General features: G+C 33.8%; 2 protein-coding genes across 2 annotated transcripts in view; one reads left to right on the top strand and one right to left on the bottom strand.

Moving 5' to 3' along the window:
• Positions 1 to 26,774, top strand: part of LOC144978412 (uncharacterized) — a 245,435-nt gene that overhangs the window by 172,683 nt on the left and 45,978 nt on the right. The gene's annotated exons all lie outside the window — the stretch shown is intronic.
• On the bottom strand, positions 10,126 to 23,096 carry LOC144978404 (acyl-coenzyme A diphosphatase NUDT19-like). The gene is made up of 4 exons (XM_078924391.1): positions 22,179 to 23,096; positions 20,899 to 21,106; positions 20,150 to 20,369; positions 10,126 to 16,331 (listed from the first exon to the last, which is right to left on the bottom strand). Exons 1-4 carry the CDS (start codon positions 22,950 to 22,952, stop codon positions 16,298 to 16,300), a joined length of 1,236 nt encoding a protein of 411 aa, XP_078780517.1. The 5' UTR covers positions 22,953 to 23,096; the 3' UTR covers positions 10,126 to 16,297.

The following is a 26,774-nucleotide window of genomic DNA, read 5'->3' as shown; positions in this document are numbered from 1 at the left end:
ATTATTATTATTATTATTATTATTATTATTATTATTATTATTATTATTATTATTATATTGTACGTATTGGTGGTATTACTATTGTTGTATTTTTTGTGGTTATTAATGGTATCAGTTTATTGTTTGGTTCCATTTACCATTTTTTTTCCACTTTCATGTATGTGGTCATCAAATTGTATGATTTATTGTCGAAAGCCTAAGATTGAATAAACTTTGTAATATTGTAATATCGTATGGTAACCATCATTGTCGACGACATCGTCGTTGTCATCATAATCATCATTATCATCATCATTATCATCATCATCATTATCATCATCATCATCATCATCATCATCATCATCTTCATCATTAACAACAACAACAATATTAACAACAAGTACTACAATAGCAATAAAAACAATATCAACATCATCATAAAATTTCCGTCATCGTCTCCATAAATATCATTCTAACCAACAGCACCACCAAAACCACTACCATAATTACATCCTCCTCCACCACCACCACCACCGCTACCACTATTCCAACCACTACCACCACCGGCACAATCATTCTAATCATCAAGACAGCAGTTAAATGCAATTTGAGCTCTGAATGAAACTCGAGTCATATCGCTGTTGTTGCTTCTCGATTAAAACTTTATGGTTACCACATACTACTGAAAACCAGTAATGTAACAGAAATATTAATCTCGCCGTTGAGGGATTAAAGCAAATCTTTAATTTTTCGAGTGAACGAAATGGACTTGTATTGTCAAGGTGTTGTCGCATTATGTCTCGTCGCTTTATTTTTTAGTTGTATTCTCTTTCGTGATTCATTTTTGATTACGTTTGGAATAATCAAAATCTACTGGTATTGTCATTTCATTATGAATGTGATTATTTGTGGTTGAAATATTATTTTTTAAAGGTGAAAAAAATAATAATTAAAAAAAATAATTAAAAAATAAATAAATAAATAAATAACTTTAAAAAAATAAAAAGATAAATTAAAAAAAAAAAAAAAAAATATATATATATATATATATATATATATATATATATATATATATATATATATATATATATATATATATGACCTAATCATCTTTGCCCCACCACTGTAAATAGGCTAGAACCGCCACTGTGGGTCTGAGAAAAGTAATCTCATGAGGCAAAATGGATTCCAGCCTAAATGGAGTAGGTTATTATTTTGTATTGCATCATCTTTATGTCTTGCTTTTAATACCCTGACAACTTTATTTATCAATTGGGCCCGGGGGAGGGGTTGACCGAAAGGTTAAGCCTTGCATTGTAGCGCTCAGTTCGAGCCCCGGTTTATGAATGTTCTCTTTAATAGTCATGGGCAAAATCATCAACTTCAAAGCTGTTCACTTGGACAACATAACGATAAGTATTAAATTGTAAGCTTCAATTTGATGGACGAAGACAGATACTGGGGACGTTTCGGGTTTCCCCTTTAAGGACAAAATGAAACACTACAGACGAATGAGATAATGTGATAGTGACGGCACTATCAAGTTGTATCATTCGTCTGTAGTGTTTCATTCATGCTGTTTTGTCGATAAAGGGGAAACCCGAAACGTCCACAGTATCTGTCTTCGTCTAATAAATTGAAGCTTACAAGTCAATATTTATCGCTATTTTTTCCTTCGAGCTTCAATCAGGAACATTTTCACTTGGACAATATAAATAATTACTGTTGAAATGAGACGGTGTTGGAATGCCTGGGTGTAATCTTTTGATGCCACGCGAAAGAACTTAAAAGAATATAGTAGTAGTAGTCCTTCAAAACCAAACGGCCCATGATCCCGGAGTTTATTCGGCTTTTACAACTTTAAACGGAAACCATCAGTTGCATTCTACCGCAGATTACTTTCCGTGTGATAGAGCCAACTGCTGAGAAGACAGGACAAGGCGCCGGGGTGGGGGGGGGGGGGGGGGGGGGGGGGGGGTAGAAACAAATCTCGACCGGTCCATTTGTATCTGAAGCGAGTGCTCTACCAACTGTGCTTTGGAGACAGCCAGGATGAGGAGAAGTAATTTACTTATTTATTTAATTTTTTGTTAATTCCTTCTTACTCGAAAAAAAAACCCACATTAAAATATCTTGGCCTTCAATTATTTGTCGATTAAAATGATCCTCAACTTGTGAGAACTGGGATTTCAAACTGGTCAAAAAAAAAACTGAACACTATAAAACATTTAACTTAACCTTAATTTCAAACTTTTGGATTGAAAATCGACTTTCCAAAATCGTCCGAAATAATGGATTTTAGATAGTGGATAACAATTTTAGTTCAGTCATTGAAGGGCTCACGACGCCATTGCCGTCGACATCAAATTTCATATCATCCATTATTGACCGCTTTATAATAACATTATTCTGATTAAGGAAACAGGCTAATCCTAACCGTAATTAAATCAAATAGCGATGTCATCGTATCGAGATGTATTCAAACATTTTTGTCAACAGCTAAACATCGTACTAAACGGCTATCTAAACATGTTAGAATAGCTATATTAACTCTTTAGGGACATGAGAATGAATTGCCGTCGAATCAAACTTTATCATATTATTCAGCGACTTAACATTGCAGTTAGATTTTTTTTTTGTTGCTTGTGATTGCTCTCTTAGTAAAAACATTGAGATGTGGAAGTGGATAAGAGAAAAATAGAACCGACGATAGCTCATAATATGCAAAGCGGATTTCTATGGCTTAGTTGATAGAACGTTCACAAGAAAAGCACAATAGCACATTAGAAAGCGTTTGAATATCTATCGACTTCGCAAGGTCACAGGTTTGAGAGTTGTTGCCAAGATGGGGGGGGGGGGGGGGGGGGGGGAGGTAATTTCAATCGATCCATATTGAAAGGACAAGTTTTCTGGGCGATTATTTAAATACGTATCTTTCCCGATTACGGCAGTTAAATTCACACTCTAAGTAATTTAAGTATTTCGCGGTAAAGGAGCAAGGCAGCCAAAATGTTATTCTTGGGCAAGCAAAAATTAATTATATTTTAAATTAATCTAAGGAACTCTCGGATTCGAGACGTTTTACAAATTAGAGAGAAACGCGTAATTTTAATCGATCGATAATTGAAATGAGATTTCTGGCCAAACTTTGAAGAAGAAGAAACGTTTTGTGAGAGAAGGTCAGAATGGAGACTATCGTCTGAAGATGGAAGTGAGTTGGATGCCTCATCCATTACACCACAGACGTGCTTTGCAATAATCCAAGACATATTTATGTCCTGTCCATTTTATGTCACACAAATTGGTGAAGACACTCTCTAGGCTTTCTCAAGAGCTCCTTACGGCTATTTTATGGATTGCTCCTATTATCGATCATTGTTATGGCTTGTCTAAAAGCACTCATTTTAATCAAACGGGATTTCGGAGTCGATCGAAAGGTTGTTCAGTGTGAGAGAAATTCAAGGTAATTAATTTATGTAATGCATGCAGAGCATAATATTTCTGTAGCGTGCAATGACATTCCATGGGATAATCAATTATGGTCTTGACATTTTTGTGTCGTCATATTTTACATTAACGGTGTACATTTTATTGTTTCCATGATATCCTGAGCACATTCCCGAAAAGAGAAAGAACGGATGAAAGAAAGAACGAATGATAAATGCAGATGGTTACACCGAAATGCGCCGGGTTATCTTTAAATATAAATAATAAATGGACGCATTAGCCAAGTTTCCAAAAGCATGATGTAAATTATTCATAAATCCGGTCAGATAGCTTTGTTAAGGTAAAACATTTTCTGAATTGTTCACTGGTGTTAAAAGTAATCAACAGAAATGAATATAACTGATAGCACCTAAGTCTTACTTTCGCAATGGCGTCGTCTTGGTATTAAGCTAAGGTATGGTGATATTATACTTTGTTTCAACTTCAGGACCGAGAGACATCCTAATGTGTTGTCATTTTGATAGTTTACTTTTTTAAAAAAAACTTGTATCCATTCTCTTTTTCAAAATGCGATTTTTTCATTGTTTCATTTTAAAATCTATTTGTCTATATATTTTTTTACAAAATTATATGCTTATCATGATGATATAACAATGATCGACTCTCATATAGATAGCTATATTTTTACTTCCACTACATGATCGTATTAGGGGAGGTGGAATTAGATTAGAGTTGGTTTTATTTTACAATACAATACAATTCAATACCTAATAAGAGCTTAATTAGGCAAATGTTTGGCATTTGGTACCCTATAACAGTGATAAACAAAACGATATTACTATTCTTTTTTGTTTGTCCTGATCATTTCTTTTATTGAGAAGAATCAATCACCAAACCTCGGAACACTAAACTGGAATTATCACTTCAACAGATAGGTAGGGTTTATATTATATCAACAACCAGTAAACTGTCCGAGTCTGTAAAGACATGATTTAAACATTTGGTCAGAAAACTCGTCTTTCAAATATCTATCGATTTAAATGACCCTCATCTTGGAAAAAAAAACTGTCAAACCTGGGACCACGTTAAAATCATTTATTAGTGTACCACTTTTCCATTCTCACGGACTAGGTGTGTCAGGTTGATGTAATTGATTCTTTTCCATTTCACAATTGTGAGATACAAACAGCATTGAATTTATACCGTTATGATTTTATAATGGATATTCATGAAATGTCAGTGGAATACATGGCATGAACAAAATTGTTCGATTTCCCATGCATATGAACTCGAGATTTAAATACAATTCAAAACCCCCAAACTATCCCCAAATGGAATAAGCATGGTAAAGAACAACATGAACTCGTGTCTTTCCACATCATCATCATCATCATCATCATCATCATCATCATCATCATCATCATCATCATCATCATCATTATCAACAACAATAACAACAAAATTGATATTTGCTTGAATAGATGAAATGTAAGGGCACCACTAGATATAAGTGTTTATATAAAAACTTTAATTATTTAATTATTGTTTTTTTTTCTTTCTTTTTAAAAATCAATTCCCCATAGATTTTCACGTGTCGTTGTAATATTATTTGATTTGACGTTCTGCAGTGGGTCGCTTCAGAGTGATATTGTGTAGATTGGAATCAATTTTAGATATGCAGTAATATCGCACAGTCATGATATCATTGACATGTTGATCCCAGGAGGATCTAGTTAACCCTTTGTCGGTGAGAAGAATGTGTTTCAAAGCATAATTTATCCTTTTATTTAGTGGCGGACGTTTTTTATATTTTTTAAATCGATCTTTTATACAGTACAATATCAACTAAATTTGTTCAAAGCATTTAGAAGAGGCCGATACCAACAAGACATAATATGGCTATTATAATTTATTGTCTGCGTAGACTACATCGTTACCGGACAGGTACTCATTATACACCTGAATATAGTGAGAAGATATAGATAAAGAGATATTTCCACAAACTTAACGTTGCACCTCCTTCACCCCGTTTGCATCGTCGACCTTCAGATTGCACGCAGAACATGAACCCTGATTCAGACCCGATTTATTCCATCAAGAAAGCAGAAACAGCAGCGCGACTCGGATCCATTGATGAAATATGCAACGACAACCTTTTGACACTTTCATTGGATATGTCCCGATGTCCATTCAGTAGAGAGATATAAATAACAATTCCAAGCAGAAAATATTGTTCTACATAACTATCAGTATTTCTTTATCTTAATACAATAATAAGAAAGGGGGGAGGAGGTGCAAATACACAGATATTTTATTTCCATTAATTCATTTTAAGCGTATTCGCTATAATAATACTCGACTGTACATTGACATATTTTGTGGGGAAATAAAGTATAATTAAATAGACAGAGCGGGCCTGACTGGAAGACAATCAGGCCGGATTCCATTCCATTTTGTCAGCCACTGGTGTCCAACAAGCCACAGATATGGGTTGATAGTTTTTTATGTTTGTTTTTTCTTTTCTTTTCTAGACCTCGCAAATTGTACTTTACAATAGAGCATTGTCCTGTCCAATTAACAGCAAGCAATTCTAATTATCGACTCCAAGCTACAGAAAATGACAATGAATCCGGGGTTCTTAAAGCTCTATAAGACTATATTTACACTTTTCTGAGCGGATAAATGTATGACAAAATAAATATTATGGGGGCGAAAAACTAAGAGAATATAAAGCATTGTACTTCCACCCAAGAGACCCAGGTTCGAGCACTACTTTTTCCTAAAGAAAACAAAATTCCTTTTGGATGAAAAGAGAATTTGATTTAAATTATGTTGGTATCATTAGTATCCAGTCTACGCACTAATCAAAGCGTAACATTATAATTAAATAATAAATATTATGAATATCCTATAGGGTATGCTGCGTTCTTGCCAATTTTTAAATATTTTTATGCACCTTATCTTTGAGTGTCAGCTTGTCAATGTTTATTTGTGAGACAAAAGCTTTCTCAAAAATAAATTCAATCCCCTTATCCTTCTATCCTTAACTCTAACACCCCCCCCCCCCCTCCCCCACCCCCCATCAGTCCTCTCTTTTTTTTTCGCGCTCATTCTCATTCGTACCCTTTTCATGCAACATTTTCTCTTTCGCATATAAACGCAAATACACATAATCTTTCTTTCCCCACCCAAAAACACATAACAACACACACACACACACACACACACACACACATCACACGCAAATTCCTTACACTGATTAAACCCTTTTAAAAAACGTTGGCCATATAAAAAACGTAATATATTTTGATATCGACCGATTAAAATGACCCTTGACTGTCAACGAGTTTTAAAACTGATATTTCTCATATCTCATTCTTAAGAAGTCTCGGGTTTGAGACTTTTTCAGTAGGAGTTCATATCAATCGATCAGTATTTGAAGTAAAAGCTTTCTTGCCAAAAAATAAAACAAGGCGATTTGTCAGAGAACGGGGGACATAGACTAACACACGCGCATACCCCACTATCTTTCTCCTGGGAAATGCTATCAAGGAAGTCCACTTGGTCATTTTGGGGGAGATTCATGCAGGAAAATTCAATAAACTGGGAAAGGAGTCCAGTGGAAAAGGGCCATCCTTAACTCGTTGGTAAATTTTCACATTTACACACAATACCACCGGGACAATATGGCTGTAGCATTTTCCAGGCTCATATAGAAAGGAAGGGCATTAGTATCCTTTGCGTATTTGGACACGGTATGGAATTAAAGTTTTCCTATTTAAAATAGTGAATGAAAGGACATGCGTACCATACAAGTGGAAGTACAAACGCACACTCACTAAAACATACACACACACACACACACACACACACAATCTCCCATACACACACGCCCGTAACGGATAAATCGAGATAGAAGTAAAGAATGAGAGAATTTGTTTAATTAACAGACGCTTATTTAACGCTCATATCAACACTTTAGAACGAAAGACAAATAATGGCTAAAGGTCATATCTTAATAAGTCAAAAAGATCAGATTCCATGAAATTGTACTCTACTCTTGATTCAAATTTTGAATTCCTTCGATATACTGTCAAATCTCAATAAAGAAAAGCAATGTTGTCATCCGTGTAGTGATAGTGTGACGTACTCTGGAAAAACCCGTTAGTTTCTTTGCCTCAAGCGAGCGGTTAAGTGTTCCATGGTGCATGCGGTACTTTTACTTTAAGGTCATGACGATCAGAAAAAAAGGTTATTAAACATGAGCAAGTGCAAGATCATAGCTTAAAGTATGTCAGTACTCAAGAAAAGGAAAATTAAGGGAGTCAGATGGTCCACCATGTATCCAAATAACTGGTATAGAACCTCCATGATCTGAGTCACGATAATCGACACATGGGGTATGTGTATGAGGGGTGGGGTAGGGAGGGATCCCAAGTCCCGTAACTTAAGTGGTGGAGCACTCGCTTTACACGAAAAAGGACAGAGATTAATCCCGAACTCAGAAGTGATCGGGTAGTTGAGTATCTTAGGTCTAGCGGAAAGCACTTTGCGATAGATCAGCGTCCTATTAAAAAGTAGTAAACAATTGCTAACGTCTGTTTCACGCTTTTGAAACCGGAATAAAATGAAGGCTCTGAGGGACTACTTTACAGAAATCATAAAACGGAAGTGTTAATGTGCAGAGAAAATATATAAAGGAACAATCTATACATCTTAAAAAGCTCCACAATGGCTAATCTAGTAAGCTTTATATTGCAACTTCAAAATGACACCTGTAGTCAATAACTTTGTACTGGATAATTCATGTTCATTTCTCCATGTTCTTTAGTAACTACCAATCGATGCAGCTGGGCTTTAAGTAAGCTTTATAATATATATATATATATTATATATATACGTAGTTCATTTGTCCGTATTTCATATTCCTGTCATCTTCTTTCTTCATTCATTACTCTTCTCTTCTTTCCGACAAACCCGAATCCCGTAAATCTTTTCCACATTGATTTTAACCAGTTAACTGCCGTGCTCAGGAAAGTCACGTATTTAAAATTTTGGTCAGGAAACTCATCCTTCAAATATCGATCGTTTAAATGACCATCATCTTGGCCAAAACCTCGCGAGGTCCCAGGTTTGAGAGTTTTCGCCAAGATTATGTTCATTTAGATCGAACGATATTTGAAGGATGAGTTTTCAGGCGAAATATGTCCCTCTAGAGTAAGGCAGTTAACTGGTAAAATAAAAGCAGTCAATTTGCTGGCAAATGCAATCAATCGTTTGAGAATGTTAAAATAAATGGAAAATAAAGAAGTGCTTTACTTAGGGATTCAACTGCCACTTAAGGTGGTGACATCACGTTATCAAAAGCTTCAAGATATTCAGGCGGAGGCCACTATACCACGCTTACGTATGGCGGATTTATCAAGAAATTTCCATTTGTCACATCCTACCTTTTAGACGAACCACGAGACATTTGATTAGTTGGACAAAATTGGCTGGGGGGCAATCTCCCTAGGGCAATGGTAGGGACTTTGAAAATAAAATGGTTCAGCGACAACGATGGTGATTGAAACAAACAAATCTTGATTTTCTACCCAATTGCTTTTCTTCGCGTTCGATTGTCTTCACGTTTTTCATTTATTGTATTAAAAAAGAATAATTTAAGTGTTGATTTATGTCCAAAGTGCTGGTCTGTTGGCCGAGTGGTAAAAGTGTCTTGTGACACAGTCAAGCGAAGTTGTTTGTAGCCAGTGACTGGATAAAGTGAACATTATCGCCCCGGCTTCGTATCTTTAGTTAAGGCACTTAAGACTAGATAATTTACTCTACTCGAGAATAAACGAGTACCTGTCTGTATTGTAAGAGTACTAATAGGAGAATACACGGTGTGAGTCGATATATTATGGATTATTTTGGGATGTTAGATCAACTGGTGCGTACGTCAGGTTCTCATCCGACTATTGAAGCCCATCACTAAAAAAATGTATCTACTATGAAATATCTTTTACGAAATATTCCCAAATAAAACGAAATGTTTTATTTGTAAATAAATAATTATGTGATTCAGAAAAGAGATCTTTTAACGGATGAGAGCGTTTGCTTCTATATTATTTATATAAACGGACGAATCTCAGCGGTAAACCGATGCAACCCGGCTTATGGGGCTTCCTCTTGTCACTTAAGTGCTATTTATAGGTAGCTGGATAACGTTTTTAAGTCGTAAGGAGAGCCTGATGAATTGTACACTGGATGTCCAGCAAAGTGGAGAAGGGTGGATCAATCAACAGAATAAAGCAGTTATTGAGGATGACCATTAGGTAACTGTAGGAAAATTTACTGGTATGGTCATTTTACTACCGTGGGCAAGATTTATGGGATAGACTCTTGGATGATATAGGCAAGAACAAAAACTACGTAAAATTGGAAACACTGATAGAGATAAGAAGCAGAGACAGTGAGATTACCCGCATTGTGTCAAAATTGTCAGAGAGCCTTCGGAATTGACTTACACAATGTCATAACAATAAAACGCGGCTTAGTATTAAACATAAAATAACAGCTGTTAGCGGTAAAACATTATTAAATTTCCAGAATGTTTAATGAACACCAAATGTACAAAAAGTACAATAGCATCAGCATAGAACAAATCTACTATAACCAATGCGAACGGATATTAAAAAAAAACACTGAACAATTGAGTAATTAAAAGGTATTTCATATAAGGAGGAAACTTTATTTCAACATATTAATAGTAAGACCAAAAGATGTTTGTTTTTAAGGGTTTTAGTTTTAAGACGCTTGCAACACATTTAGGTCATATCAGCGCCAGTAAAAAGGAAGAAAATGAGATATGTTTTGTTTGTTTTTAAGGGTTTTACGGCGCTTGCAACACATTTAGGTTATATCAGCGCCAGTAAAAAGGAAGAAAATGGGATAGTAAAAAGTTCTAGACTTTCAAATAAAGCACCCAAGAAAAAGTAAGACATAAGGGAACTGGGAACAAATAGGGATCAGATGTAGATTCCTAGAGCCCACTATCAAAGTACTTAGTTTGAGACCACCTATAAGTCTCATCCGGACACAAGCACAAAATCCAACAGAGGAATACACTCAAATGCTTACATTATAAATTCAAAATAACAAATATAATAGTACATAACAGAGAGGAAAAAAATATCATCTCCCAAAACAATGACGATGCATTTGACTGTTTCCCTCTCAGCTAGGATTCCAGCCAGGGCCAGGACAAAACCAAGTAATCTCATTCCAAGACAAAGACAGAAAGCATGCTGGAAAACAGACATAGGGGATAGAAGACACAGAATGTACCTCCCTGCCCACTATGGGCGGTCAGGAACCCCACCCAGAAAATGAGATATCAAAAGGATCTAGAATTACAATTAAAGCAAGACAAAGAGGAATTGGTTCGAATAGGGAACAGATGTAGATTCCAAGAGCACACTATCAGTGTACTTAGTTTGAGATCACCTAAATGTCTCAGTCTGATACAAGCACATGTCTCCCACTAAGAGGAATACACTCACATGTTTGCAAATCATATATGTGAAACAAAAAACACAGTGCAAAACAGAGAGACTAAAAATATCATCTCCAAAACTCTAACTATAAATTTGACTATTTCCCTCCCAGAAGGGCTTAGACAAAACCAATCACATGTTGGTATAAAAAACCCGAAGCTTATAATTTAAACATTCGATTACCTAAATTTATATGTTAAAAATCTGTCCATATTCTGTTTAATTTCCTTGAGTATTTTCTTTAAGTTTATTTTATTTACTCTTAATACAATCACACAAAATAAACTTTAAAGATTGAATGCAAAAGAAATCAAATAATTAAAAAAACAAACAAACAAGCAAAACAAATTGATAATCTATAAAAATAATAAAATCTTTCTCTAGAGCGTTCTAACAAGTGCCCAATATTAAAACATACATTAAGTTACATTGCGATTCCAAATAGGTAAGTATCACAACACCAATGCTACATAATATGAACATACCCCTTTAAAAACAAACAGTGGTGATTTTCATTTGGGAATTTCATTATTTCAAGACAGAGTAAAATACTAATAAATACGAATTCAATAAAATTCATAACGCCCTATCCCCCTACTCCAAGTAGTGATGAAGTAACTAAATCTAACTTAAATTTGGCAGACAACAAATAGATTGCACTATTCATTTCATGCTAGAAGACCAGGAGAGATTTCAACTCAAGGAGCAGAGATGTAGGTGCATCTGTATGGACTTTGATTCTCATACAATACGGGCCACTGATGCCTGGGTTATCTCACTCTTTATTGGCACATAGCCTAAAGAAAAATTTGCCTTTTATTTATTTGATTCTATTGAATAACGTGACTTAATCTAAAGTGAATGTTTAAACAGCAACAATACTTTTTGATATTGCTTTATTTAGCTCTGAAAGGTTGTCATGCTTTGTAATAGACCATGAAAAAACAAACCAATATAAAAGTTTTTAAAAATCAACATATCCAACAGTTATTTTTATCGCAGATAATATAAATGATAGAAAAGACAATCTTGTATTCAAATCTTAATTACGACGGTTTGTTGGTATGCAACTGCATAATCTAAAATATAAAACTTATTTAGTGACACCTAGTGTTCTTGTTTTTTGTTTTTCAAAATAACAAATCTAATAATACATAACAGAGAGATGATTTACATGGAAAAAAAATATCATCTCCCAAAACATTTTACTGTTTCCCTCCCAGCCAGGACCAGGACAAAACCAAGTAATCTCATTCCTAGACAAAGACAGAAAGCAAGTTGGAAAACAGATATAAGGCGATAGAAGACATGCATCTCCCTGCCCATTATGGGAGGTCAGGAACCTCACCCAGCTGACACCTAGTTTTCCAAATTCAAAGCACCTGAAAGAAATCTTAATAACTTTTTAGATTAAGGATGAAATCACACCAATTTTGGACGTAAAATGCATAAACAAACCATTTGTTGTGTTTATCAATTATGGCATGTGACAATTCTCAGAAAGTTTATATTATGCAAAGCTATATCATACTTTTAAAAAGGAAATGTGTATATGGTATGGCATTAAAAAATACTGGAAGCCCTCAACAACCAGCAAAGAAAACTATACTATAACAACAGGATACATGTTGACCTTCCACAAACGAAGAGGTAATCTCTATAATCGTAGAGTTTAGACTAAAAGGACATTGACGCTGTTTAACCGGCTGTTGGGACTAATAAAAAAAAAACACACACAAAAAAAAACCAGTCAAATCATCGTCACAACCACGAACTCCAAAGTAGCCAAACTCTGTCAGGCGAATATTGAAACAGGGTTAAAATACAGACCTTATTCTGTATCTGTCTCTCAAGGGATTTCAATCACAAACGAATTCCGCCAGGTTATCCATGTGCCCATGGTTTTAGATAAAAGACAATCCAGCATAATTGCTTTGTAAGTGATGTTATATTATAAACTAGAAATTTCTGGAAAGCACTGAGAAGTTTATGTGGTAAATCAGTAGTTCATACCAAAGATGGGGCAGCACCCTATACATCAAAAAATGCCATTAAGTAGCTTAAAGAACATTTTGGAACTCGGCTCATCAATAAAGAGACTCCACTCACGTTGGCACACAAAAGTCCTGCTTAAAATCCTACAGATATTTTTTTCTTATAGATCAGCTATGTAACAGTTTTGAGGACCTTGCAAAGAGCAGTAGGACAAGCCATCAAACAAATCCAGCACACTGTCTTCAAAGATGTGATAGCTGGTCTTCAAAGATGAGGCCAAAAATGCGTTCAAGTCAAAAGCAGTGCCATTATAAATTTTCATATGGATAAATCCGCAATTGAAATATTTATTGACCCAAAAATTCATTGATCTTCTATAGTTTTTTCACAAAAGCATTTTCTTTCAAATACTTCGAGCCAACCGGTAAATGCCTGGGCTTCCAAAATTAAAACATAGACTGGACATATTCTTTATAGATCTCATTTGTTTCCCAGCATCCTATCTAGTTATAGATACAGTTACTGATATTTTTGAATGGCCAAGTCAAAAAAAATCAAAAGTTAGTGATTAAATACTCAATTTTTGCTTTGTGTCATAAATTACTTTGCATTTATGTCAATGCCAATAAATCAGTTGGATAAATTATCATCTGAATTTTTGGTACCAGAATAGTTGTTTAACTCAGATGATAGCTTACTCTCAAATTCAATTTGTTCACTCGAACAATCACAAAAAAAAGCCATAACTGATGCTTGCTTCAACAATTTCAGATTTAAAAATAAAAGAACACAATTCAGATAAACTTGATTTTATATACATATGTGCAAAAATAACTTAAAATTTTATATGGTAAATTACTATTGTTTAAATATGTGTTAAAGTCAAGAATTTTATATCTCCAAGGACAACATTCCTTAAACCACATGCTTAGTTATATTGCAATCTGTCAATCACAGCTTGGATGGTGAACATTTTTATAAGACAACTTCATATTTCGACTTCGGAAATGACACAAAGAATGAAATATAAAGAATGTTACTGGGACAATCGTGAAAATGCATATTTTTAAATTATCGAAACAGAACCAATCCACAACAACCTGCTCTGATTTAACATTGCCATGTTCTGCTACTCTATGGGGAGACTTCTCAGAGAATTGATTGGAAATCATGGTAACCATATACCTTACTGACTTTTTTTGCGTCGAATTTTATCTTTTTTTTTCCGAAGTAGAGCAATCCAACTTGTGCTCCTTGAGTTTGAGTCGTTGTTACTTTCAGCATTATGCATGAAGTTGACGAAATCTGGATCACATAATATTATATTAAAAATATTGCCAATTTTTGTGGCTGTGATATAACATTTGTCCAATTTTGTATCTTAAATCTCAAACAAATTGACTTAAAACAAGTGTAAAGTTACTTTTGCATATATGTGCATAACTGAAATTAAACACATGCTAAAAATTAGATAAATAAATAATAATTAAATAATCAGATTGAAAATGTTTTTGTTTGTTTTTAATGGTTTTACGGGGCTTGCAACACATTAAGGTCATATTAGCACCAGTAAAAATGAAGCAAGAAAATGGGATAGTAAAAATTTCGAGAATTACAATTTAAGCACATAAGAAAAGGTAAGACAAAGGGGGAATTGGTTCAAATAGGAAACAGATGTAGATTCCAAGAGCACACTATCAAAGTACTTAGTTTGAGATCAACTAAAAGTCTCATCCAGACACAAGCACAGGTCCCAACTAAGAGGGATACACTCAAATGTTTATAAATCATATATAATAGGTAAATAAAACAGGGTGCATAACAGAGAAATGATTTACAAGGAAAAAAATATCATCTCCCAAAACTCTAACTATACATTTGACTGATTCCCTCTCAGCCAGGGTATAAGGCCAGGGCCAGGACAAAACCAAGTGATCTCATTCCAGGACAACGACAGAAGGCAAGTTGGAAAATAGATATGAGGGGATAGAAGACACAGTAAGTGCCACCCTGCCCACTATGGTAGGTCAGGAACCCCACCCAGACAGATTGATAAAATAATAGATAAATACATAAATAAATAATAAATAAATATAAAAGTCAATGCACATTTTGTTGTGATTATACCATAAATCTATTTTTAAATAAATAAGTTAAGCAGACACCATGTTATTTTTCATCTGATTACTTATTTCTACATGAAATTGAACATTCTCAAACTATTTTATTCACAAAGCAAGTGTTGCAAAAGTAAAATAATACAGTTCACTCTGCTTAATCGCACATCGGTTAATCGCACACTCCGCTTATATGCTACACATTCCCGAAAAACAGAGTTTTTTCCTATATAATCGCTCCTCTTAATCGCACACCTTCTCCGCTTAATCGCTACACTTTGATCCATCTTGATTGGAGAAAAATATCTTTAAATTACAACCTAAAAAAGGGTACTGAAAATACGTTTCTCATTGAACCATTTCTGCACGATAATATCGTATCACGCGTGAAAAAAGCTTTTCCTTCTAAGCTATTCTACTGTCCCTAGGACCCCGACTAGGCCAGGCGTGCAATGCCTGTTAATTGACATCAAAGGATTACCAGACCCGACGGGCTAATTGACTCAGCACAGCACTTGCTGTCTGCATCACAAGGTGTGAAACGTGATCGCAGTCCACCCAATGCCGTGTGTTTGTTTATATTGTCTGACCACTCGATTGCAATTCTCTACATGTACATTGTTTTCCTCTACTGGGCCGTGGACAATAAGAAAGGATTACAGAGAGGACTTGTGTCTCATCTTTTAATCGATCTATACAGTCCATGTCCACATTGATAAACTCAAAAGTCAACTTAAGGCAAGTCTTTCTCCCCATAAGAAAGCTGGCTCTCGTGATGGAAAGGTCGACAGAATGTCGTGTTTAGAAAAGAACATGTCGAAAAACACTATGCTGATGTCTCTTCTGCCAGCCAATGGAGTGATGAAGTTTTGAACAACTTCTTCAGCAGTACGATTAGAGTGACATTTACAATGCTCACGAGACGGGGCTTTACTACAATCAACGCTCCACGGTTACTATTCTTACAAACAATAGTGTCATAATTTATTGTCCATGAAACATGAATAAGAAAAGAAAGTTTTAAAAAACAACAAAAGTCCCCAATACAAACCAATAAATAAATAAATTTAAGAAAATATAAAGAAACAAAAAAAAAATCCTTCTAATGAGTCTAATGTCTTGAATATGACGGTTCCTAGCCCATAGAATACTCAGAGGGTAAGGTCCTACATGAATGGCACATGGAAGCTGGTACTTAGATGCTATTTTTAGCTTCTCCACTTAAACGCACACTCCGCTTAATCGACACACCAACCTGTAACGTATATATGATATCATTTTAACTGCCTATTGTTTAGTTAAAGAACAAAGCCTAGTAGTCTTCTTGAATCTATTGCTAACTGTGATTATGGTATAACAATTTTTCTAACCTGCCGATTGGAAACCCTAACATTTCTTAGACATAATTGTTGGATAAAGCTTTAAACCCATTGAATATAAAATGTATTCAATGATTACAGAATATTTGTGCTCATTTTATTGACTTCAAATGAAGTTTAAAAGACAGCTGATTAGCTATTTGAAATAATATTTTGGTGCGTATGAATACGAATCCAACCTTTTTCTTTTCTTTTTGGGTCAAAATTTTCATCCCAGCAGATGAACAAAACACAACTGAGAATGATAAATCATTTGGAAGAGATCAACATTGAGACTGTTTTCAGTGATTTTTACACTGAGAAAAATACTTCCAAGCCAGACGAAATGCAGATCTTCATTATAATCGAAAGAAAAAAATCAACAATGAAACCATACCTAACCATATCAGGCTAATCCAATACTGGATTTTAGAGAACAAGTCAGAAGAGAGAAAAATTGAGACAAATACCACCTCAGAAATTGAATACTCCTCAGAGATTGTTGTTTTTTGTTTTTTTTTTGGATAAAAATTGAAAAAACTGATGATTTGGAATATGAACTGTCCACACTGGACTGTACAAAAGCAAATGTAGAGAAGTATCTAAAATAGAAAGAATACCTAGAATCAATCGTAACTTTGAAGACCTTGTTCAAATCAAGAGTAGCTTTAAATGCAAAGAAACTCTATCTAAAAACTAAAGGACTCCGGAGAAAAAAGATCATACTGCTGAAAGCTTTAATTCCGAAGACGAGCAAAAATTCATTGAAACAAACCAGCGAGGAGATGACACACCTAGATCACTCCGATTTTCATTATTTTCTTATTTCATAAAGGCTTTTGGTCTCCGTGGTCAGCATGAGCATGGCCAGATGAGACTTAGAGACATTGCTTTGCACAAAACTCTCGATGGCTTAGAATAATTTTAAATGCTTGTTTTCATAACTGTACCTTTAATTTTTCTTAAATTTCATCACTAATCCACATTCCCTAAAGCAATCAAATTTTTTTAAAAATCCAACGAAAATAAACTACAGCAAATAAACAGGCTTGTAACATCACACCAACATGCTGAGTAGATATGTGTAGTGTGGCCCTGAATTGTTATGTTTGACCTAATCAAAAGGGATCTCCATTTATTGGTAGAGCCTTTCAATTTAAAATCAAAAGTTGATTTCAATTCATCAAAGGAAACTCTACTTCTTTCATGTGAAAATTATTTGCTTCTTTCTTTTGACAAACGAATCAAATTGTCTTAGGAATAGCAATGTTTTTTATTTTGGTGATATCGATATCTTGCAAGGGACGGAGAAAAAAATGGGATTCCAAGTGGGTAGGGCTTTCTGATATGCTTTGGTGATCAAAAAGCCAGTCTTTTCTTGAACGATCACTAAAGATTGCAAATTAAGCTTTTTACAACTAGTACTAGTACTAGTTGGTTAAGAAATATCTAATAATCTTACTTTAAGGGGTGGAATAAAGATACTTTTTATGGCTATGAATACATTAAATTTTCTATTTTAATAACGCAATAACACTCATTCGCAAGCTTGTAATGTTATGTGGTGCTTTAAAAAATAAATCAGTTGATAAATACAACGCAGTGTAAAGATCCTATATTAATTCATGATAAAATTTAAGTTCTGATCTTGTTTTTTGATATTGTTAGACTAAATTAGGTGTTAAATTTAAGGGTAAAATCAATACATTTGTTTACTACTCCTGAATCGATAATTAATTAAATGTCGTAAGTAAGCAACAAGAAATTCAATAAAAGATCAACTTTCAATATTATTTAGGAAAAGCAATGGGAAGTAAAAGTCCAAAGGGTTGTCCTCAGTGATAAAAAGAAACATACATTTTTTCTTTACCAATTTCTTATATAAGACTAAATTGATTTTTTAAGTAAAAACAAAATTTTAAATTGAATGTGAAGACTAAAATCCACTCGATTTCATGGGATAATAATCTTTAAAGTAGATTTTGAAAGGAGGCAGAGAAAACCTGTGCATCAGTACAGGACCACAACGCGAGTAATATGTACCTATTTTTTTTTGCTCAAAAAGAAGGAAAATAAGATGCTGACAGAAATGTTTTCGTTGTTTTTTCATATCCTCAACCAGAAATCTAATTATGCAATAAAGTTTCAAATATCAGTTAATTAGTTAACGCATTATCTCATTTACTGAATAAGTTTGCGTGATTAAAAATACATTTTTTGCTTTAATTATTTATTCAATTTTAATATTTGATTAATAAAACTTAAGGCTAGCTTACAATCCAGCCATGAGCTGTTCATCTCACTTTGAGTATGTATTCCTAAGATCTAATAGATAGTATTTAAAAGAGAGAGGAATAAAATTGGTGATTGCTCTTATATTTATAAAGATTGAATTCCACAAAGATTGAGGATGAATATAGGAATATGAAACTGAAATAAATTTAGGTAATTTCAATTTCAATTGATCATAATACAGTATTTGTAATAGCATAGCAATAGCAAATTCTTATTTCATCTGTTTTTCATAAAATCAAATAATATACATTAGTAGTTTTAACAAAGTTTTATCTGAGCTCTTGATTTAATTGATTGATACAAATGACCGGGGGAAGAAAATGAAGCATTATTCAAGTCTAGCTTAATTGGTTGAATTAACTCCAAATGCAGATACTATGTGTTTTGAGGCCACAAACATTTATAGATTTCATATTATAGAGTGAAGCCCGAGGAATGTTTACTCAATCCCTAGAGAACCATGTTTTCACATGACTAGACTTGATTTAGTATTCATTCCAATTATTATAGAAATTGTTTTTATCCCCCATTTAAATTAATTACTTGTTGAGTAAAAGGATATAAAATCTAAAATACTATCAAGAAGAAAGTGCTCTGCGATAAACTAGCATCCAATTTAACAAGTTCTGAGCAAGTTATATTACATGTTTCATGCCACAGAATAATGGATACAGTCTGGCTCTAGGGACTGCCTATTTTTTTTCCTTTCGATTAAGTAGACCTTTAATTATATGTAATGATAAAGAAACACTGCAAACAATTATTATCGCGTTATCGGAATCTGTTGGCCAGAGACAATTACAAATACTAAACTCTATGAAATAACCAGGGTCCAACGCCTGAGTACAATAACAAAAGGAAAGCGATGGAGGCTATTTGGTCACATCTTACGTCGAGAAGATAACATCCCAGCCCAAACTGCAATGACAGAATATTTCCTTCATGGCAACAAATATGTAAGGAGACCACCAACATCAATAGTAACTACCCTGAACCAGGATCTCTCTACATATCAGAAATTTCTGGATTCAGATGAGGCCGAATTAATCCCTGAAGAACCAAAAAATATTGCAGTGCCCTCTGTATTAAAGTCACAACAAGATCTCGACAGCCTTAAAACTCTTGCCCAGGACCGTGACCAATGGAAACAATTAACAACATGGATGGAGAGAGCAGATTTAGTCATCGACTATGACTGAATCACACAATTCTCAGCAAGCGTCATTCGGACTACGAGGCTTACAACTACTACTACTTAATTATAATGCTTACAATACAGGAGTTTCATATTTACCAATACATTATTACACCACAATGACTTTCTGTACAGTATCACTTTATAGCTAAAGACACCAATCCATTTGCATCATACACAATAGATCAGCGACTTTAATGAATCACACAAAACTAACAAACTTACAATTTTCCTAACAGCTTTTGCACACTTGTATCTGGACCAACATGTTTATTCTTAAAGACAAAATTAGAGACAATATAATAAAGCGTCTGAGGGCTGTAGTCTCTTTTGATTAATCTGTGGAAGTTTTTCACATTTCTATCCACCTCTTTCATTGTCTGTCCAAACTCGATTACACTTTTTGGGGTATACAAGTCTGGACTTTCAGGATAGAGATCATCCCCTGGAGAAAGTGAAAAGGAAATATGCTCTAATATGAACTAATTTTAAAATGAATGAATGAAATGAATAGATAAAGAAATCAATGAATCAATCAATGAAAGGTTACAGAGTGAGTATTTAACTATGATGAACAAATAATAACAACACAACAACCGCAACAACAATAATAATAATAATAATAATAATAATAATAATAATAATAATAATAATAATAATAATAAAACAAATAATAATTCTCATTTACACATACACACACACACACACACACACATATATATATATATATATATATATATATATATATATATATATATACTTGCTTTATACCCAACAACAATACTTATACAAATAAAGACACACCCTAAAGTATGTCTCGGATTAAAAATAGGCAGACGGGAAAAATAAAATGTTTGTGTCACTACTAAAACTGGATATTATTAGGATTTAATATCATGTACATATTAAATTTACCAACTATTTTGATTAGATATAAAAGTATATTTCAATGGTAATTCTATTGTAACTATTACCGGGCAGGAGAGAAATAAGAGCATCATTGGCAACTCCAATGACAGGGAAAAATCTCTCTACTCTCTCAGGTTCTCTTTCTGCTGAAAATTTCATCAAACCATCAGCTCTATCAAAATGGAGTAGTCGTGCAAACTCATACACTTGAGGTGGTGCCAGTGCTACATTGCCTTGGTAGTAAGAGGACAAAACATCTGAAGGAGTAATCCACTGTAGTGAAAATAAAATTTGGGATTATCATTACTAACTGTGGAAATAAATAATAGAACTACCATGACTACAACTAATTATACCAAAAAAAAAAAACAACTACTTTTACAAGTACTGCAATCCACTCTGGATAATCGCAACTCAGATAATCCAACATTTCCCAAGAAATGGATTTAATTCTTAATAAAAGTCACTGGTTAATTGCAATGAACTTTGATTAATCGCAACAAATTTTCGACCTCAAAAGGTGGCAAATTCAAGAAATCAAATAAGATCTCATGAAATCATGACAGGTTGAAGAATCAAAAGTGGGCGGGTTTAATGCTACAGGAATGTGTCACCACTCTATTAAGAGACAAAAGAGAGTGTTGCTTTGGAGAATGGGTTTGTGTGACACCTGTGACCATTAGATCTGAGGCGAGGGTAGGTAGACAATGACAGTTGTAAGTAGAGACAGCGATATCCTTTGATTTGGGACTGACAACTGTGCATTGTGACCAATGGGTTTGGTGATAGCTTTTATTGTATCTTGTCACGGCTAATCTCTTTGACTCTTACAAATGTTGATAACAAAAGAATGAAAGTTAATCCAATCTGAATAAGATGTCAGTTTGCATCAAGCTTCTTGGTTTGTTAAATCTATATGGTTTTTGTTTTAATCAAACTGTTCATTCTGTCGCAAATTAAGCTGTAATAATAATAACAATAATAATAATAGATAATAATAATAATAATAATAATAATAATAATAATAATAATAATAATAATAATAATAATAATAATAATAACAACATTTTATAATAATATTTTTCAATCCACTTATATATTTATCCATGACAATTTTAGTAAATGCTTTGATTTGATGTGAAGTTTTTATTGAAATTAATAGTGGTAGGACCTGGCACAGTAGTTATCTCAGTGGAGCACATTGTTCTTTGACACATTTGTTCTTGCACTATGTTTCAAATTCTTTTCATTTTCACCTCTTCTCAATGATATATACTTGCTTTTACCATGGAAGTCAGATAAGCTTCCACCCACTTCACCCTTCGTCTAATTTTTGATTACTCACTTGATGGTGAATTGTTTCTTGACTATCTGCTTCAGCAACTGGCTTCTTATCAAGACAACATATGTAAAAAATTGTATCATATCTTCTCCCACCCAGTGTTGTGGGTGTTAGCCAACCTGTCCACTCATATAGTGATAAAATATCTGGAATCAAGTCCATTTCTTTGCACATTTTCATAAAGTTTTCAGGATTTTCATTGACAAGTTCTCTCCACCTCTTCAATTTCAAATCGTTATCCGAAAATGACAAACTCGAACTTTGACTCCACTGCTCTGAAAGCAATACATTTTTATGTTCTTTCATTTCTTCAATCTTCTTCACTATCAAAATGCCAGATTCCTCAAACGTCTCACGTATGGCACTAATTCGAAAAGCAACTTCAGGTGGGATTTGTGAATATTGTGGATCCCTACTACGGGTAAACATTGGAGCAGCTTTTTGGGATCCTCTTGAAACTTTCTCAAACATTGATTCTTGAAAGTCCTTGCCTAATTTTTCAAAAACCGAAATCCACTCTGCTGAAAAGTCGTTGTCTTCAGATGTACCGCCTGGAAACACATAAAGATTCGGCATGAATGTACTTTTGCCACTTCTTTTCAATAAAAGGGTTTCATAGTCTTGGATAAATTGTCCATTCAGTTTGTTCTTGTTTTCATGTGACTGCGGTGCCCGTTGCCTTTGTAAAATTGCTGATGGTTGAAGGTGAAGTCGAGATGCTGGTGATAGAATTATGAGAGTAGCTGCCTCTCTCCAATGTTTAAGAACAGCTGCCATTTTGTAAGATATATTAAGGGGCAATATGCAATCATGCAGATTGAATCAAAAAGTTTAATATTTTAAAGCAAAAAAAAAGATAAATTATAGAAACGAAAAGTAAGCAAACAAGATAACTCCATTGACTCCGTAAATTAAGGCCGATAAACTAAACTTTGAACCTTATATTCAGTCTCACAGTTCCAGCAGTCAGTGAAAACAAAAACAAACCTGGGGTTAAGATTATCTCTACATAAGAAGAGTTCGCATTGTTATACATTTACGCCAAATTAGTTTTTCGCTTATTTTCCACTGGTTCAAAATGTAAACCGATTAACTTACAAAATGTAGTTTGACAATTGTCGGATTTAGTGAAATAAATTGTTAAACAATTTCCGCTTCGTCCATCGGGGCGGCAACAGAAAATATAATCGATACCAGCATGGCTCGCGTGAGAGAGAGGCAATGCATTCTTATAATTTGTTGTGAGAAGAAACCCCATGACCCATGGTTAAGCATTTCCTCATGTAATAGCTTTTCATCGCTATGAGTTCGACAGTAAACAGTAAATGTTTTTTACTACAGTATAGCGTCTATTCTCATAGTATTATAATATAATTTGCAATATCAGCATAAAATGACAAAAGCAGCATTATTATGCTATTGTGTTATTTAAATTTATTTCATAATTATTTGATTAATTGAAAAGGGGGTAATACATGAAGTGCCATAAGTTGATCTAAAATCACCAGTCGGTTATCGACATTCATTGATGAAAGTTTCGGTATCGACGAAATTCAAACATAGTTGGACGCATGGACTAAAGACCCTCGCATTACGGTGTGTCGTGAGAGATTATTAACCCTCAATGACAACACATATTATTGCATTTCGATTAAGCTTGAGTAAACGGAGGCTAAAAAGGAGATCTGGAATAAAATTCAATACCCAGTATTAGAAAATGTAATATATGAATGTACATTTCGAGTTCATCCTCTCTCTCTCTCTCTCTCTCTCTCTCTCTCTCTCTCTCTCTCTCTCTCTCTCTCTCTCTCTCTCTCTTCTATCTCTCTCTCTCTCTCTCTTTCTTTCTCCTTCTTTCTTCTCTCTCTCTCTCTCTCTCTCTCTCTCTCTCTCTCTCTCTCTGTCTCTTCATTAAAGCCAAACAGATAAAGTTTCTCCTTTTGAATCACACTGACCCCGGGGTCAACTCTATGGATTTACAATTTCTCAGTTTGTTTTATTTATGCTGCGATACTTTAAATGAAATGATTGCTATTTACGAAAAATATATCTTTCAAAATGTCATAGAAAACACAATTGTTTAGCCGGCCGCATATAAAGAAAAAATGCTTCGTGTTGGATGACATTCCGGTAGTAAATTCAAATGATTCCTATGTTAATAATTATCGCTCTCATTTTATTGTTCATTGTTATGATTAATATGTTTTGGCTTTTTAAAAACAATTTCTTAATGTAACAATATTTTTACTTCCGATAGTCACAATGAGCAAGTGTTACTTGCTTAAGCCTCTCGGTCCTTGGGGCATAGGGCTGCAATTATGCTCCCCCAGCGCAGTTGCATATATCACCCCTCTGTTCTCCGATCTTCTCCAATATTCGTTTAGCCTCCCGATATTTCCTCTGTACTGTAGGTTCCTTCATAGAGCTTGTCTGATTACTTTTAACCAGTGAACTGCCGTACGATGGAAAAACTTGCAATAAAAAATTTGGTCAGAAAACTCGTACTTCAAATACTGATTAATATAAATGACTCTCATGTCGGCTAAAACTGTCAACCTGGGACTTCGCTGGTGTTAGACGTCGATTTATTTGATTTCTATGTCGCCTGATTTCATAATATGTTACCTTCATGGTTGATTTGGTTACGAAATTTGAATGGAAATACATATCGCCCCCACAACCACTACTGGTGGCATTATCACCACGAAAAACAATCATCATCACCAGTATGGCTACCATCATGATAATCTTCATAATCATCATCATCTTAATCATCATCATCATCATCATCATCATCATCATCATCATCGTCATCATCATCATCATTATTGTCATCATCATCATCATTATTGTCATAGTCGTCCTTGGCATCATCATCATGTTATCATTGACTTTGATAGTAATAATACTAATACTAATACTGATAATAATAAATAAAATATAATATAATATAATAATAATAATAATAATAATAATAATAATAATAATAATAATATAACAATGATAATGATAATGACCATGATAATGGTGGTGATGATGATGATGATGATGATGATGATGATGATGATGATGATAATATATAATAATAATAATTATCATCATCATCATATATTATATTATATATTATATTATTATTATTATTATTATTATTATTTTATTATTATTATTATTATTATTATTATTATTATTATTATATTAATATAATATAATATATAATAATAATAATAATAATAATAATATAATTATAATAATAATAATAATAATAATAATAATAATAATAAATAATAATAATAATAATAATAATAATAATAATAATAATAATAATACCGAAGCATATAGCAGATTTTTTGATTAATTCTTTTGTTTTATCTAAATTGGACTATTGTAACTCCCTTTGGACGAATTTAGCTAAAGACGAAATGAGTAAACTTCAGGTTGCTCAAAATAACGCAGCCAGACTCATTGTGCACAATGGCCAGAATACCCGTCAGCAACTCTCCTTCATTGGCTTCCTGTGGAAAAAATGAGTTGCCTATAATATTTATACAGTTGTCTACAAATCATTGAGCACCCACAGTCCCTCCTATATTAAAGACCTTATAAACATATATGTCCCCAATAGAAACTTGAGGTCAAGCAATGACCAATCAATCCTTGTCAAACCTAAGGCATTGCGTAAAATAGGTGAACAATCTTTTCAATTTTCGGCGCCCCCTTTTTGGAACTCTCTCCCATCACACGCGAGATGCTCGGATTTGTTGACAACTTTCAAATCTCGCTTAAAGTTTTATCTGTTTACGTCATAATGTTGCAATACTATTATCATATTCTGTTGTTGTTAAATTGAATTCTTATCACTTTTCCATCAGACTTGTCTTACTGTAATATGTTTTGTTTTATATCACTGTAAAGCGCTTAGAGCCTGTGACAACGGGGTAAAGCGCTATATAAATGCCAGTTATTATTATTATTATTATTATTATTATTATTATTATTATTACTACTACTACTACTACTACTACTACTACTACTACTACTACTACTACTACTACTACTCTTATATTACTACTGCTACTAATTATCTACCACTATTACAATGCTACTACTGTAATTACAACAACAACTACTACTACTGGTGCTGCTACTATACTACTACTACTACTACTACTACTATACTACTACTACTACTACTACTACTACTACTACTACTACTACTACTACTACTACTACTACTACAACTACTACTACTACTACTACTACTACTAGTAGTAGTAGTAGTAGTAGTAGTAGTAGTAGTAGTAGTAGTAGTAGTAGTAGTAGTAGTAGTAGTAGTACTGTAACTATTACTACTACTACTACTACTACTACTACTACTACTACTACTACTACTACTACTACTACTACTACTATTGATGATGATGATGATGATGATGATGATGATGATGATGATGATGATGATGATAATAATAATAATAATGAGAAATATAGGGTATAGAGAAGTGTCAGATAAAAACAGAGATTAATAATTATATCACGATGCAAGAGAGTCAAAATCGGGATCCAATTGACACGGCACCTTCACCCTGGCTGAGAAAAAAA

The sequence above is a fragment of the Berghia stephanieae genome, chromosome 1 (assembly GCF_034508935.2).
Source record: "Berghia stephanieae isolate SIO BIC M18660-M18661 chromosome 1, UCSD_Bste_1.3, whole genome shotgun sequence".
In the NCBI taxonomy this organism is placed as follows: Eukaryota; Metazoa; Mollusca; class Gastropoda; order Nudibranchia; family Aeolidiidae; genus Berghia; species Berghia stephanieae.
Note: the sequence above shows the minus strand (reverse complement) of the source record. Positions and strands in the feature narration are given on the sequence as shown.